Here is a 16,235-nt window from a genome sequence, read left to right as displayed (position 1 = left end):
ATCTTTTATACAGTCTATGGATGAACCTGAAAAGAGAAGAGATGTCCTAAAATGGCTGTAGCACAGATCAAAACCCCCTTTGAGCTGGGCCACAGCATGAACTTTCCTTTGGCGCCACCCTCAGGACAGACTAACTGTTGTATTTTTTTTCCCCACTGATGGCGAGGATCTAATTAGGTATTATTTAATCTATATAACAGTTTTCAAAATTTTGATCTTCTCACAAAATTTGTCCCCAAGGCCAACCAACACACACTCACACACCCGCCGCACGTCTTTGACCTTTTGAACGTCTCCTACAGTTCAGTGAAGCAGAAGCAGAGCTGCAGCTGAATGTGTGCAGAGGTCCTGTAGAGGTTGATGGAGTATGTAACGTTATTAATGGGAGCTGACAGCTGTGACAGGCTGGATTAATGTATTTACAAGGTTGCTTCACTGCTGACATTAACTCATCTGACTTACGCAACACATTTAGATCCTTCTTCCATTGATTCACAGTTTGTGCGGTCTACACAATGTTATTTCCTTGCAGTAAAAACTACAATTCAGTGTGAAAACTAGTCTGCTTCTCTCACTCTCAGAGGAGTTTGTATTATGGAGGGGGAGTTCTTACCTCCAAAACAGGACCCGGAAATATGGCCTGTCACATTTTTATAACTGAAAAAAATGAATCCTGCCAGGTAGGAACTGAAGCTGTCAGCATTTCTAATGTGCAGCCTGATACAAATGGATGACTGGAACCTAAAATACAACCACACTTTATATAAGTAGATGATGTTTGTGACAATTTCAGCAAATTTGAAGGGATCTTTCAAGCAAGCTCAGCCAAGTCTGCCATCATCCGTGCAAACCTACATGTTATAAAGGTTTTCTTTTTTGTCACAGACAGGTTAACTTATGAAAGTAGATCGATTTTTAAACACAAACATGTTGGTCATATATTTAAATTCACTGATACACGACAGATTGAGTTTCCTCTGGGGTCAGGCTACATGTAGCCGGAGGCAAATGTGAGGCTGCTATATTGTTGATATGTCTGCAATTATTTAGAATTTGCTGTGAGGTAATTTGGGGCTGCACAGTGGCTCAGTGTTCAGCACCGTCGCCTCGCAGTTAGAAGATCCCAGTTAGGACGCCTGGGATCTTTCTGTGTAGCATGTTCTCCTCGTGCAGTGTGGGTTCTCTTCCTCCCACAGTCCAAAAACAACTGAGGTTAATTGGTGATTCTAAATTGTCTGTAGGTGTGAATGTGAGTAGACTGGCGACTATTGCAGGGCTACATAGTTGTCATTACTGCTGCCTTTATGCCTCACTGATTTTCATGTTTTGTTTTTGTTTTTGTTGCAGCCCAGCGACACCGATGTAAGTAAACACTGAACTACTGTTTCATTCATAATCTTATTTTTCTGTATTTTTCATAACAGTGGGTTTGACGTATGCCTCTCCCTCCACCCTCTTTCTCTTCCTTTCAGTGCTCAAACATTGAAGGTGTGTGTCCTCTCAGCTGTGAGAGCATTGTAAGTACTCAGCCTGCTGTCTGCTACTTTGTACCAATCATCAGCCCATCGTGTGGAAAAAGCCTGATTTCTTTCTACTGCTCCCTGTTCAGGATCTGAGCTGTTACCTGGTCGACAATAACGGCTTCATTGTGCTGTCTAAAGAGAGGAATGAGGTAAGATGCCTCACCTGACCTGACCTCACCTCCCCACCTCACCACTGTGGCTTTAAAAACTGCTTCACCACCTCACATGATCCAAGAATCTTGCGGACTGATCATCATTGCTAAAGTTAAAGGGACATATGCTATTTATAATATTCTCTCATTGAAACAATTTATAATGTCAGACATCTGTCTTATACACACACGGTGGCAACGAATGTAAAGGAGCAGCACCACACTTTTTAAAAGCATGTGGTCAAGTATAGGTCTTATTGCCATCGTGAAAGTTTTTGCTCAGCGACCCACAGACTTATCAAATTTAACTTGTATACTGATGTCGCCTGCCCTCAAAGCCATCAGGGGGTTAGCACCCCCTGATGGCTTTCAGGCGACATAACTACTGAGGTTCAGAGCAGCAGAATAGCACGCACCCAGAATGTACGAACCTGTGAGCCTGAGCTCAGGGCAAAGAAACCCTGCAAGTTAGAGATACGAATCTCTCACAGCAGAAATGCAGCAAAAGTCATGTGTAAAAAGACAGCCGATTATGACTTGTAACTGGTGACTTGTCTGTATTTCCATCACTTGTAGCCAAATACTTAGACTTTTCATCTATTAATTTCTTTTTACGCGTTTACAGATGTTTTTACACATTGACAAGTTTCACTGCAGACACACAGATTGAGATGCAGACACACAACTCTCCATACACATTTACAAATAGTTTTGCTACAATAACACCGCCATGTGTGAACATCTCCTTTGGTCACTAAAGTATTAAGCAGTAAACCAGACACTACAGCTAATCTACAATACTTGAAATGTGTATTATTTAGGTATATGGTGTCGGCTCTGATCAACAGATACAAAATATTTAATGAATTGTTTCAGATCTGGAACATAAAAACTAGTTTGAATCTGTTCAGAGCACTGATGCTTAACTTATCAGCACAAAAACACTGATTATTGTTCGGAACTTAGATTATTAACATTGTTGTGGAGTATTGTTATTAACTTTATTGACAGTTGCCACAAACAATCATTAGGACCTGCTCTGCTGGTATGAATCTGATTTCGAAGTCCTCCATTTAAAAGAAGTCATGTTCACTTTGAGAACAATACGACTGGCTTTGGGTGTTATATTAACCACACTTTGTATGAACTCCATAGTGCATCACTGCCAGCCATTCTTCACATCATCCATCAGCATTGTAATGATTTTCCTTCCTTCGGACAGCCAGTGGTTCCAGTGGTGGCACATCACAGTCAATATTTTCAGTTAAAGTGAGGTTGTTGTAATGAACGAGGACAATTTCTAAATCTCTGTGAGCCAAGAGCTACAGAGTACTATACTGTCTTCATTTTTAGGTCATTTGAATCCAGAAAAGGATTGTGGGAATTTGGTGATTTTTGTCTGAAAAAGTTGTTGTGAAGCAGCGTACACCAGAATTTCTAATGCCCTAGGGTACTTGAAGGCACCAACAAGAAAGTTTCAAAGTAATTAAGTCTCTGTTATGCCCTGGTTTTCTTGTATTAACAGAGAATCTCAGTCTGGAAGGAGGGCCATTGAGTACTGATGGTAAGATCTGGCAAACAGAAGAAAAAGTGGGTCCTTTGAGTCCTAGGTTAATTAATGTTTAAATGCTCTTTGGCCCTCTCGGTTTAACCTAATTGGAGTCAGAAAGCTGAATCTTTTTACAACTGTGATGAGTTTTGGTGTGAGAGTGGTGCTGCCCGTCTGTCAGACCTGTAGTCGGAGATAATTTTCCAGTTTCATGACAGCTCTGTGGATCATTTAATGTGCTCATAAACAACATCTGGATGGCTCACAGGATTTGAGAACTGTTCGGGTATTAATGTGTGTGTGCTGCATTAACAGTGAATATAACAGCTGCTGCACCTGCTCGCCTCATCTGCCTGGGGGTGGAGCTTTAATATCATGGACCATGGTAGATTTAACACATCTGGACCGAGGTCACACAAATCCACAGCTTTGCAGTGTCTGAAAGAGTCCTTCAGTATCTCCTTTCAAGGTGCTTTCCCAAGGTGTTAACTTGACTTAGATGCACTTAGGTCCCTGCTTTCGGTGGTGCATATGGTGAGCCATATTTTGATTGTTAAAATAGCGCAAAGTCTGTTGCTGGATGTGAATCGTGCTGCCAACATGCATCCTCCCAAGGCTGCATGATACAAAGAATAATGACCCAGTAATGAAAATATGGAACCCTAGCACCACTACTGACCGAAACCCCACACTGTAACTTTATTAAAAATGGGGCATTAGAATATATTTGAAAAAATCTGTTTAAAAGCTGTTATTTTTTTTCTATATAAATCTGACGTACATTTATGACACATTTTCAGTATTTGAGTTAAAAACAGCTTTTTGTCTTTCATGCAAATGACTCAAAATCTAGGTTTAAATTTGAGAAAATGAATAACTTCTCTTTCAACTCCGATCCTGTGTTCAATAAGGGCATTTTGAGTTGTGGATAAAAGATATATTTTTAAGGATTTCTGAGAAAACTTGATCGCAGTACATATTGGCCAGCTGGCATCATTTGACACATGTCATTGGACGGCCAACGCAAACACCAGACCAGCAAGTACACTGTTGCCCATAAAATTGGAATAATTTTTGTTTTCAGACACATTCCTCCTTGTATTTCTATTTCTACACATCAGTAATCACTTTGACCAGGTGCAATGATTACATACCGAGTCCCAGCTACTCAGGTGAATTCTGGCTTCGGGATCTGACTGATAAGTGGGACTTCCTGCCCATTGACACAAGCTGGTGGACAGTATGTCACCACGTCTTATGATGTCATTGATCAGAGGTTGCCATACTCAATATTAGTGACTGAGTGACATTTGAAAGAGTGATATTAAACATTCTAATGTATGGAATCCCCTTAAATATGTGTGTCCTGTTAAATTGGCCAAGGCTGAAAAATTGAATCAAAACCCTTCATCCTCTTGTTCAATACCCCCAAATGTTTAAGCCTGAATACACAGTTTGCAAAAGTTAATTGTGGTTACATTTAACTGTGATATGTATCGTATGTGTATGTGATATCAATAAAGGTTTGATAATATATACACTTTATCAATCAAGAGTTAATCACATTGTCACAATCCTTTCATGAGAAGAGGTAAAAATATATATATATGTATTTTAATCCAACTTTATGGACAACAGTGTATTTGAGGCGCAGTAGTCAGGATGTGTCAGTCTTCCAGTGAATATGATTAGTATGACTACATTTACAATGATTTTCACTAGAAAATGTCACATTCAAATATGACTGACTATAATTAAGAAAAGAGAAATCTTGATTTGAGATATCTCCATTTTATTTCTTACAGAAGTTGTGTTGGGTTTTTTTCACCATTTTTTGGTTTCTTGGCCAGAATTGGTTTCCATTCATGGCTAACTGAATTTAAAGTGATGGATCTTGCTGCATGTGGTGAGACTATGAGCCTGCTGTCTATCTGACAGCTGCTCTTTAACTCTGGATTAACTCAGGCTGTTAAGAGCCATGTTACTAACCATTAATCCTGAGCCCACCATGCCACCATAAATACAAACAGCCAGACCCAGTTCATGTCCTACAGCTCCTGCTCTGTTGCTATTTTAGTTGTCAGATCTGTGGTGTTTGCATTGCAAAATAGTTTCAGTGACCATCGGCATGCTCTGCTGAGGCTGGATGAGGTGTGGGTATTGTGCACTGGCCCTGTGACCGTAAGGCTGCAAGGGACAAATCGGTTTCAAGTCTAAGTACAAAGCTGCTGACTGAATACATAAACTTATGAGCCACAACATTTAAAGCATCTGCCTGATATTGTGTAGGTTCCCTTTGCAACAGCTCTGAACTGTCAGTACACAGACCACAGTGGCTGTGGATCCCTTTGGTCCTGTGGGTCGTGGGGCGGGGGGTCTCTACATCTTTTGGCACATACAGTGAATGCTGAAACAGATTGGGATTTGGGGAGTTTAAAGGCCTGTTCAACGCTTTGGGCTCTTGGTTATGTTCCTTGAGCCATTCCTGAGAAGTTTTTACAGACATTGTCCTATCAGGGAGTACCCTGGACTTCAGCTGTCCTCGACTCTCATAGTGGACTTATATCAGGTGAAACTACTATCCATGGTAGGAAGCTTCATCTGTGTGTGAACAAAGATTGTGAGCACATGCTTCCTGACAGTCATTGGTCGTTTGTTACTGAGATATGCTGAGTTAAGGTGGGGGGTAAGCTGAGTGCTTAAAGTCTTTAGCACACAACACCCTTTATCCCCAGGTTTAACTGTGGCAAATGCCATGAGACTGGGTGCAATATCTGATCAATCGCATTGCGACAGACTTACATCATGGTCCCTAGAGAGGAACAGTCTATCTCCAGAAGGTTTGTTTTTTTTTTATTTCTGTTTCTTTATTGTATATCTTCCAATGAATACTACAAGTGCTAGTGTGGCAGTACTGAAGATCTAGCTTGTACACACAACAGCAAAACATTCTGGTGTAGCGTAACCTTAAAGCGAGAACCACTTGGTGTAGGAGCTCATTTTTCATTATTTGCATGTCTTCAGTGTTCCCAGTGGTCTTACTAAGCAGATATTATGATGAAGTGCTTCCTCGATGTTTTGCTGATCTTGGGGCTTTGCAGGAAGTTTGTGGAAATGCCCAGAATCCTCCCTAGAGCTGAAGCCGCTATGGTGTGAAGGTGCAGCTCGAAGTGCGTTTCAGGGCATGGTAAATATTTAATCAGCAGAGAAATTAAGTCAGTGCTGACTAGAAGAAATAGGTCAGCATGAGGAAGCATAGTGAGCAGGGTGCCAAGCAAAACAGAAGGCTTGTTAGTGGTGGCGCTGGGCACGTGCAGAAGAAATGTTTGTGTGATCAATGAGCCTGTCTGAAAAGCTGCTGTAGGAGGCTACTGTTCATCCTCAGGCCGGAAAATCGTTAGGCTAATAAACACAACTTATAATGTCTAATAATGTCCTGAAATCAACGAGACTAACAGTCTGAAGCCATGTTAGCAACGCTGCAAAGCTGTAATGTTCATCACACAGCAGAAAATTAAACCACTGGGTGGACAGAAGCTATAAAGAGAAAGATATTCTTATGGCAGATTAAAACACAAGGGCAAAATCATTAGGATTCATCCTCTGGAGACCATATGTCTTTGCTAAGTTTTATGACAATCCATCTGTTGGTTGTTGAAATATCGGTGAAGGAATCTCTACACAATGTCCCAAAACATACAGGTATAGTTAGAACCTATAGTTGGAGCTTTACAATTTCTCTCAGTCACTTTGGTACATTTCTCAGATCAGAATTGAAATTCTCAAAACTACTTGTTCGATCTTCACGCCATTGTGTCACGTGTGCATATCAGAAAAGCAGTTTCTCATTTCTTTGAACAAGTTCTGAATGCAAGGTGTCTCTGTGGTTAGCACGGTTGCCTCGCAGCAAGAAGGTCGCCAGTTAACACCAGGATCTTTCTGCATGCAGTGTGGGTTCTCTCCAGGTTCTCCGGCTTCCTCCCACAAGGTCCAAGAACATCCATCCATCCATTATCTATACACCGCTTAATCCTCATTAGGGTCGCGCGGGGGCTGGAGCCTATCCCAGCTAACTCAGGGTGAAGGCAGGGGACACCCTGGACAGGTCACCAGTCTATCACAGGGCTACACTTAGAGACAGACAACCAAGCACACTCACATTCACACCTACGGACAATTTAGAATCACCAATTAACCTCAACATGTTTTTTTGACTGTGTGGGAGGAAGCTAGAGAACACGGAGAGAACCCACGCTGCACGGGGAGAACATGCAAACTCCACGCAGAAAGATTCTGGTGACCCCACCGGGGGTCGCGAACCGACAACCTTCTTGCTGCGAGGCGACAGTGCTACCAACTGCACCTTGCAGCCCGTCCAAGAACATGTTGAGGTTAATTGGTGATTCTAAATTGTCCGTAGGTGTGAATGTGAGTGTGCTTGGTTGTCTGTCTCTAAGTGTAGCCCTGTGATAGACTGGTGACCTGTCCAGGGTGTCCCCTGCCTTCACCCTGAGTTAGCTGGGATAGACTCCAGCCCCCCATGACCCTAGTGAGGATTAATCGGTGTATAGATAATGGATGGATGGATGGATGGTTTTGGTTTAAGCATAGAGACATTAAGGAGAACTGTAATTTTCCCCAGTTGATTTTGCTGCTGTGCGTCAGCAGAGCTCCTAGAGCTTGTGTTGCTTCTCTTTTCTGTTTATTCCAGTGTGTTTACCCTCTGCTGCAGCTGCTCCTGTAAGGAAAACAGAAGGTCAAATTTCAGTGTAAGCAGCATCTGACGCTACCACTCAGCAACCTGCGAGCCCTGAGAGGCTGCTGGGAAAATCCCGTTCAGAGGAGGAGGATGAAGTGTGGGCAGAGAGCAGCTTGTAAACGTGAACAGAGCCACTGAGACAAAACGCTCTTAATAATTCAGAGACTCTGCTGCTGCTGCTGCTGCTGAGGACCAGAGAGAACACTGCAGACGCTCAAACACATTAATGACTTAAAATAACTTTGAAACATTCCTTTTCTTCTGTATTCCTGCTCAAACCTACTGGTGTTCTTTAATCTACAACGTTTCATTTTATAGAGTAATTTCCTCCACAGATTGATGAATTGTAGTGCGGATGATGTCATTGAGGACTTAAAATGTTCTTCTGTTACATCTCACTACAAACATTTAGATATATATATATATAGAGTCAGGAGAGCCGTATAGCTGGCCTATATTATTATAAAGAATGGAGGTGAGGGAAAACAGCTTGCCTGGCTTTGCCTAAAGTTCAGAAACCTAGATTACCAACATCCTTGACTCTCATTAACACCTTATTCCACACACAAACAAAAATATGTGACTTTAGAGGGAATACCATGCTAAGGACAGTGTATCCATCTGCTGAAAAGTACCATGCAGCAGCTGTAGATACCATGCATGTTGTCAAGTAGAGCTTCTGAGCACCGGTTTTGGTTTTGATCTCTGTGCAGCTTGTAGTTTTTTTTCCTGTCCTGTGAAAAACTCAGTGTCTTTCCAGATAATCACCACACAGGCTGTAGCTTATTATGACGATACATATATTTCATTGTGACCATAGTGATTATGACAAGGGAGGAGGTAAGGGTTGATCAGCAAAACATTGGACTTGTCAACAGGAGACTGTTTTTCACTTTGTGTTTCACATTGATTGTCAGTTTTACTTTTGACCATTTTGAGGTTCTTATGAATTGTAATATAAAATATCTGCCTTCACGCCCTCTACAGGTCGGTCGTTTCTTTGGCGAGGTGGATGGGTCTGTCATGGCATCGCTGATCAGGATGGAAATGTACAAGAAGTATGTCTGAATCAGACACGTTTTCTGAAAAATTTACTTTTGAAGATGCCATGAAGTTTGAAGAGCCTTTTCTCTCTACAGATGTTTATGAATGTAACCTTAATGTTTGTTTGCAGAGTGTCTTTGTTTGACTACCAGGCGATGTGTAAGAACAGCCATCATCATGCCAGCAGTGCTCGTCCTCTGCTCAGTGTAAGTCTCATTACTGCAGTTTAACACAGTCACTGTTAACAACAGAGCTTCAGCTTTTAGAAAAATTAGTTAAAATCATTTTGGAATCTTTGATTTTTATTTAGGGTTGCAAGGTGGCTTGGTGGTTAGCACAGTTGCCGCACAGCTGGAACATCCCCGGTTCGTGTCCCCCTGAGGATGCCTGGGATCTCTTTCTGTGTGCTGTTTGCATGTTCTCCCCGTGCAGCGTGGGTTCTCTCCGGGTTCTCCAGCTTCCTCCCACAGTCCAAAAAACATCTAAACATCTAAATTGTCCATAGGTGTGAGTGTGCTTGGTTGTCTGTCTCTAAGTGTGGCCCTGTGATAGACTGGTGACCTGTCCAGGGTGTCCCCTGCCTTCACCCTGAGTCAGCTGGGATACGCTCCAGCCCCCCATGACCCTAGTGAGGATTAATCAGTGTATAGATAATGGATGGGAGATTTTTATTTAAATTCTATTACTTTATATGCCAAAAGTAAAAAGTTACTTGATCAGGGCTTTTGGATTTTGTAAATTTTGCCAAAATCTATTGGCTCTATGCTGTTAACAAACAAACACAGTCGTTTTTCTCACATCATGGAGAAATAATTTAGGGTTGAATCTTTTTTTTTTTTGATAATACGCATATTTAGAAACTAAAAACACACCAAATCCTACCAAAAGTATCTAATTCTTGTTTTCCTTTTTCCTCCTACAGCCATTCTATGGCATTGTGGCTCTGATAAGATGGTTCTTCTCCAATGCACTCATGTAAGTATTAACCAAGGATTTTTATTCGGTTAGTAGTTGAATACTCAGACCTATTTAATTAAAAGTCATAGTCCTGACAGTGAAGAGAGACTACATTTATAATTGGCACCATGAATATCTGTGGATGTACCAAGATAGTGGCTGACAAAATGACACCCAGCCTGCAAAGGATTGGCAGAAATATTCCAGCACGATAGTGAAGGCACACTGCCAAAACCACGAGTTTCCAAAGAGGAAGAAAAGGAAAACGATGACCTGACCAAGTATGTTGTAGAGCAACAGAACCCCTCCAGAAAAGAGCAACTGAAAAAAATGGTCTCTGAAGAATAACAAAACATCTCTCCACAAATGTGGTATCCTTCATAACAAGGAGGACTGATTTATAGGATAATTTAGTATCTAGTGAAGCATAGGCTCATCATATAGATTGTATGTAAAATATTCATCTGCCCTATAGCTTGTAAAAAAAAATGCTTCAAAGAGATGTAGCGGACTAGAACATACAATATTTACTTATTGTATAGAATAGTACAGAAGTATAAGGTAAAAATAGAAGTCAACTACAAACACTTTAGATCTGTACTTTGTAAGCATACTTTCTGTTTCTCAAAGATACAAAGAGGTAAAAAGGAACCTTTCTCTCCTACAGTTAATAACGATTACAATGGATTTGAATCAGTCACTGGTCATGTTGGTTTTTATCATATTACATTAACGTTTCCTAATTGTTTCCTGTTTGAAACAGCAGTTGAACCAGCAAACACTGAATAAAAAGTCTGTTGTTGTGTGTTACATGCTCTTTTTGTCACAAGATAAGATAAGATAAGATAAGATAAGATAAGATAAGATAAGATTATGTGAACTTAATTGGATAAAGTTGAGAGATGAAAGAAGCAAGATTTACAAAAGTACAATAAGGCTAAAAATAAAGATGTAACAGATGTATAATAAAGACAAAGTACAAGGCATGACGAATGTACATATGGATATGTACAATTACAACACGATGGATAATTGAAGGACACACATGATGTGTAGAATCGTACTTTTATGGTAGAATAGTACATTTCTGTTACTGCAGTCAAAAGGTTATCAAGAGAAAAGACCAGTGTTCACATGATGTTACTGAACATAAAGAACTGTATGAGAACAGGGTTAAACTTTGTTGTTGATCTACAAGAGCTTTAAACCTGAATTATGACTTGCACTGGAGTTTCAATTCCAGTTTGAAATAAATGCAGTTTAATTATGACTAGTTCTCGTTCAACATATCGTTAATTTCCCTCCATTCAGGTATCTAGATTGTCCTTATTAGATACCTTAAACATGACAATGTCACGTTAATGATGCAAGTATTTTGAACTAACTTAAAATGATGCTGTTGCAAACTGGAGGAGCGACAGGATCAAATGTTGTTGAAAAAAGAAGTGTTACATGATGAAGATTGTTCCACATAAAGGGCTGTGAAGAGTGAAACAGTGTTACAATATGTTATTGCTCTTAAAAAGGTTATGATGAAAGTTTTCTTGAACAAGAGGTTTGTGTCTCCTGTCAGGTTCCTGCTGGACTTTAACTTCTGTGGTCTCTGGCACTCTGATTATTTTGTGGACGGTAAGATGTCACGATGCTCATCAGGCTGAGGTCTGCTCTGCCTCTGCGGTGGTTTACTGCAAAATCACATTAAGGTCAAATCACACAGTCAGTCTGTGTGTGCTTGTTGAGCTATTAGTTATCCACTTCCTGAATCTCATGATCCAATTACTTTTGAACAAGTATGTTGTTGAGATATTTCATATTGCCTATTAAATGGCAAGTCGTTTTAACATTTGACAGCAAGACTGTTATATATTGGACATTTCAATAATTCAGTTGTTTCTAGTCAAAAAGAACATTTTAGATTTCCACATCATCCAGGACAAATGAAGTCACTTCTACCATTCATTTGTATAGGGTTTTTCATTACAGATATACAGATATATTTGCAGATATCTACAATTTGAGTATCTGCAGCTGAATTACAACTAGTTGTAACTCAAGCCTGACATATCTGTAGTTTGATTTTTGATGAGTCATTATTCTAGTTCAGTATGTCTTTAATTTCTCTCAATTTAGGATGACCAAGTAGAGCTAAAGAGCTAAATCTAAATGTGTTCATCTGGTTTTTATTTGTTGGTCAATTTATGTACATAACATAAACTTTAAATGATCTATAAAATCACCACCATCTTTGTAAAATGTACAGTCAGGTCTGTAAATATTTGGACATTGATACTATTTTCAGCTTTTCAGCTCTGTACACCACCACAATGGAGGAGGTGGTGTACAGAGCTGAAATGCTGAAATTTGTGTTAATGTCCAAATATTTATGGGCCTGACCAGACCTTTGAATTGATCCTTAAATTGGAATGTGAGGGCTTTAAAGGCATAATTTTGAAAGCATGTGAACAGCTGAACTGCTGCCATTGTCACTGCGTCCTTCATTCAAATATGACTCCTTTGTCATTAACAATGTCAGTTCTCCAGGGCCTGAGCACAGAACACAGATGATGACTGACTTTCAAACATTCACTAAACAACAGCATATCAGAATAAAGAGATGGAAAACCAAAGATAGATGAAAAACATTAGAAAAGTTATTTCTATCAGAGAGGCTGTGAGCAGACAAACATGCATGTTTGTTGTTGTTGTTGTTGTTGTTGTTTTTATCATTCACAATATAACTCCTTTATGTCTCATTTACAACTGCCACATGCCAATCATCCTCATCTTCCATCATCCACCCTCACCATCATCACCTTGGTGTTTTCTCTGTGCTCATCTTCATCCGTCCAGCTAAAGCTGGCTATCACACATGTGAGTAAAACATTTCTGCATATGTGTGTGTGTGTGTGTGGGGTTGTATTTCTAAAGAGCAAATGTCCTCAGAACACTGTGTAACACTGGGATGAACACTAAAATGAACATTAAAGAAAGAATCACGTGTAGAAATGTTGCTTAATATCTGTGTGTGTGTGTGTGTGTGTTTCTCAGCTCATAAGCAGAAGAAGGTGGAGGCGCTACAACCTTGCGACACAGCGTACCCTGGCTTCATGTACGACCCGTCTATCAGAGAGGCCAACAGCATCATCAAGTGTGGACGCTGCCAAAAGTATGACACACACACACACACGCACACATTTTCTAACTTCTAACTTACACAGACTTCTGTATTCAGATTATGTTTTGCTCTCTTGAAACCCGATTTGTGGGCATACATGTTAGTCAGGGATTAATCTGGAATAATTGGTTAAAAACCTCTTCATACACACTGTCAAGTATTATTCATCCTACTGACCTTATGCAGCCTGACCCTCGTTTCATTTTTGTCATGTTCACTTTTGTCTCTCTCACCGTGTGGTAGCTTTTGCTGGCTGTGGTAAACACAAATAAAAGCAGTTTGTGATCGGTACTAAAAGTTGCCAGCACATGCTCACGTTTTTGAGGAGACATATGTCCTGACGAACCTACATCCACCCCAGATAAAAGATTTAAAAGGCAAACTTTGATGCAAAGTCAGATTTGGCATTAACTAGCCCACAGCAAACTCAGATTTCAGCATTTCAGGTTCAAAGTCCTGGAAAACAACATTTTTTTAGTCTGTTCTGCCAACACATGAAGAAAGTGAATTTCACTACGTAAGGAGGCAGTCTACATAGAGTGACTTTAAGATGAAGCATTTTGGAGATGAAACCTATAATCACCACATGGCTTGAAGGAGGAGTTTGACATTTTTTTCTTATAAATTTAAATGTATACACTCAGGACTTGGTGCAAAATTGTAATTGTAAAACTGCAATAAAATTAGTTTCACTTGTTTGTTTATGGATGGTTTGTTTTGTTTTGACACGATCACTTGATGGCGCTACACTGTAAAGTGAAGGAACGCAGTCGTACTGAGAGTTGCACTACACCACTAAGTGACATTAATGCATCTATGAGGAGTGTAATTCCTGACCTCTTTCAATGTCACAAAGGTCTTCTTTAACCTGCTAGATCACCATGGTAACTTATCTTGGACAGCTAACTTGCTCCTAAGGAGTTTCTGTTCAGAGTTTCTCTCTGGCACAGTGCTAGATTGGTTTGCTTCTTACCTGAAGGACAGGGACTACTTTGTGTCAATAGGCAACATTAAATCTGAGCAGAAGAAAATAACATGTGGAGTTCCCCAAGGTTCCATCCTGGGACTTCTTTTGTTTAACATCTACATGCTTCCACTGGCTCATATTATAAGAAACAACAAAATAAATTACCATAGTTATGCTGATGACACATTGCTGTATATCTCAATGTCACCAGGTGACCACGCTCCCATACAGGCCCTGAGTAAATGTATGGAGCAAGTCAATGAATGGATGTATCTAAATGGGTTTATTACCTGCAAATTAGCTTGATAGTTCTTTTGACAGTCAGTTAATAGTTTACTGTGAATCTTTACAGGTGATTGTGATAATTGTAAATTTGGCAATTGAGCAAAAGTTAAACTAATAGTGAAATGACCGAGTGCTAAAAAGTGACTGACTGTAACCTTTTTTGCGTTTCAGGATGTTTGTGGTGCAGCAGATTCCTGACAGTAACTTGGTTCTGGTTGTGACTCAGGCTGACTGTGACTGCTCTCGTCAGTATGGATCCATCCTGCTGGAACCCAAAGAGATCAAATATATCCTTCCCTTGTCGAACAACAGCAACACTGACCCCTGCTGGATGTAGACAGGCAGTCTGTCTGCAGGGACAACACCACGTGGTTCACTTTGGAAAATTCCATTTGTGCTGATACTTTATGTTCTTTAGCTGCTTTTCAGTTCACACAGAGGTCAGCAGTGCATTTAAATGCTCCTCACTGCATCGCAATGTGCTCATGTAACTCCACAGATAGTTATAAAGGAAGTTAAGAGCGTCTGTTGCTGAGAAATATTTGTGTGTTCACAGTCAAAGTGCTGGGTTTTAGATTTACACTCAAGTTTGGAGAACAACAGATTAAATGGCACTGTGTTACATGATTAGGATACAAAAAAAAAAAAAAAGGTAATGGCCTCCTGAATTTACACAGTGTCTAATCAGATTACCTTTTCATATTTTTAAAAACATTTTTTTTTTAGTAAGATTACAATTTCAAAATGCATTTTTAAATAGACTACAGACCGCACAAATAGCACCAGTATTGGTCCATGAACATGAACACATGCCTTTGGATGTTGGAGGTACACTGAAAATTATGAGCTTTGCCTCATTTATTTAGCTCTGTGTGTTCAAATCTATTACAGATTGAAATGTCTGTAAAAATACAAGTTAACAACAATGAGGACTACAGCTCAGATTAACGAGACTCCTCAATAATGAATGTAATCTGGGTTTTTCTTCCACGTTTTTCTCTCCTTGCAGAAGCAGTATTACAATTTTTTTTAAAAAGCCTCATTTATTAGTAGTGAGCATTCTGTCCTCCTTAACATCTGTGAACATAATGCCACAGTAAAGTGCAACAGGATGAAATCTCAGAAGGTGCGGCGGCGTCCGGAGTCCTGCCACGCCTACCACCCAAAGGTCAGTCCAGCCCCCTCAACACTGTGAACACATTACAGAGTGAACTGTTCACAACACAAAATAAAAACACACTGTTACACTGTGAGATGAATGAAAAAACTCATTCTAGGCTGCATGAGTAAATTAAGTAGTCAACACTATAGCTGATCATTTCCACCTCGAAACTGCAGTGCACTGATGACAGTCTTCAAAACATTCAGACTTCCAGGGTTTCATTCATAACAAATTTAAGACACCAATTCTGTCAGCTAGCAGAGTGGGACTTTCTGCATCATTATTCTTTTCAGAATCACTCTCTGTTTTGAGCATGTATGGATGAATTACTTCAATATTACAACTTTCTGCTACGGAGTCTGTCTGGTGACATCGATAAGAAATAAAAATAACTCGTTCCCATGCATTTGTAAATCGTGGCCATGAGTTATTAATGCGTGGGAATGACATAATTTTCACACGGTGTTTCATCGCAAGAGATCGCAGGATATCGGTGTAGTTCATTCCAAGGTTAAAATCAAATCAAATCAAACCAAAATGCTCCATGTTTCATGCAAGTCCGCCCGTTATCCTTAATCGACAGCTGGTCTGACCGCACTGTGAAATTTGCTCCACAACTTCTTGTTTCTTCAGATTAGTAATGCGAGGCCACGACTTAACTA

At 40.1% G+C, this 16,235-nt stretch overlaps 1 protein-coding gene across 1 annotated transcript in view; it reads left to right on the top strand.

Moving 5' to 3' along the window:
• Positions 1–15,606, top strand: part of LOC103357258 (voltage-dependent calcium channel subunit alpha-2/delta-4-like) — a 76,072-nt gene extending 60,466 nt beyond the window's left edge. Inside the window, 11 exon segments of the mRNA XM_008281737.1 lie at positions 1,348–1,362; positions 1,473–1,517; positions 1,610–1,672; positions 8,971–9,041; positions 9,158–9,233; positions 9,950–10,002; positions 11,558–11,613; positions 12,835–12,855; positions 13,033–13,150; positions 14,583–14,698; positions 15,497–15,606. Of these exon segments, the coding sequence (XP_008279959.1) occupies positions 1,348–1,362; positions 1,473–1,517; positions 1,610–1,672; positions 8,971–9,041; positions 9,158–9,233; positions 9,950–10,002; positions 11,558–11,613; positions 12,835–12,855; positions 13,033–13,150; positions 14,583–14,698; positions 15,497–15,606 (744 nt within the window).
• The last annotated feature ends 629 nt before the right edge of the window (positions 15,607–16,235 follow it).

The sequence above is a fragment of the Stegastes partitus genome, unplaced genomic scaffold, assembly GCF_000690725.1.
Source record: "Stegastes partitus isolate 25-593 unplaced genomic scaffold, Stegastes_partitus-1.0.2 Scaffold242, whole genome shotgun sequence".
Lineage (NCBI taxonomy): Eukaryota > Metazoa > Chordata > Actinopteri > Pomacentridae > Stegastes > Stegastes partitus.
The sequence above is the reverse complement of the archived record's forward strand: the minus strand, read 5'-3'. Positions and strand labels throughout refer to the sequence as shown.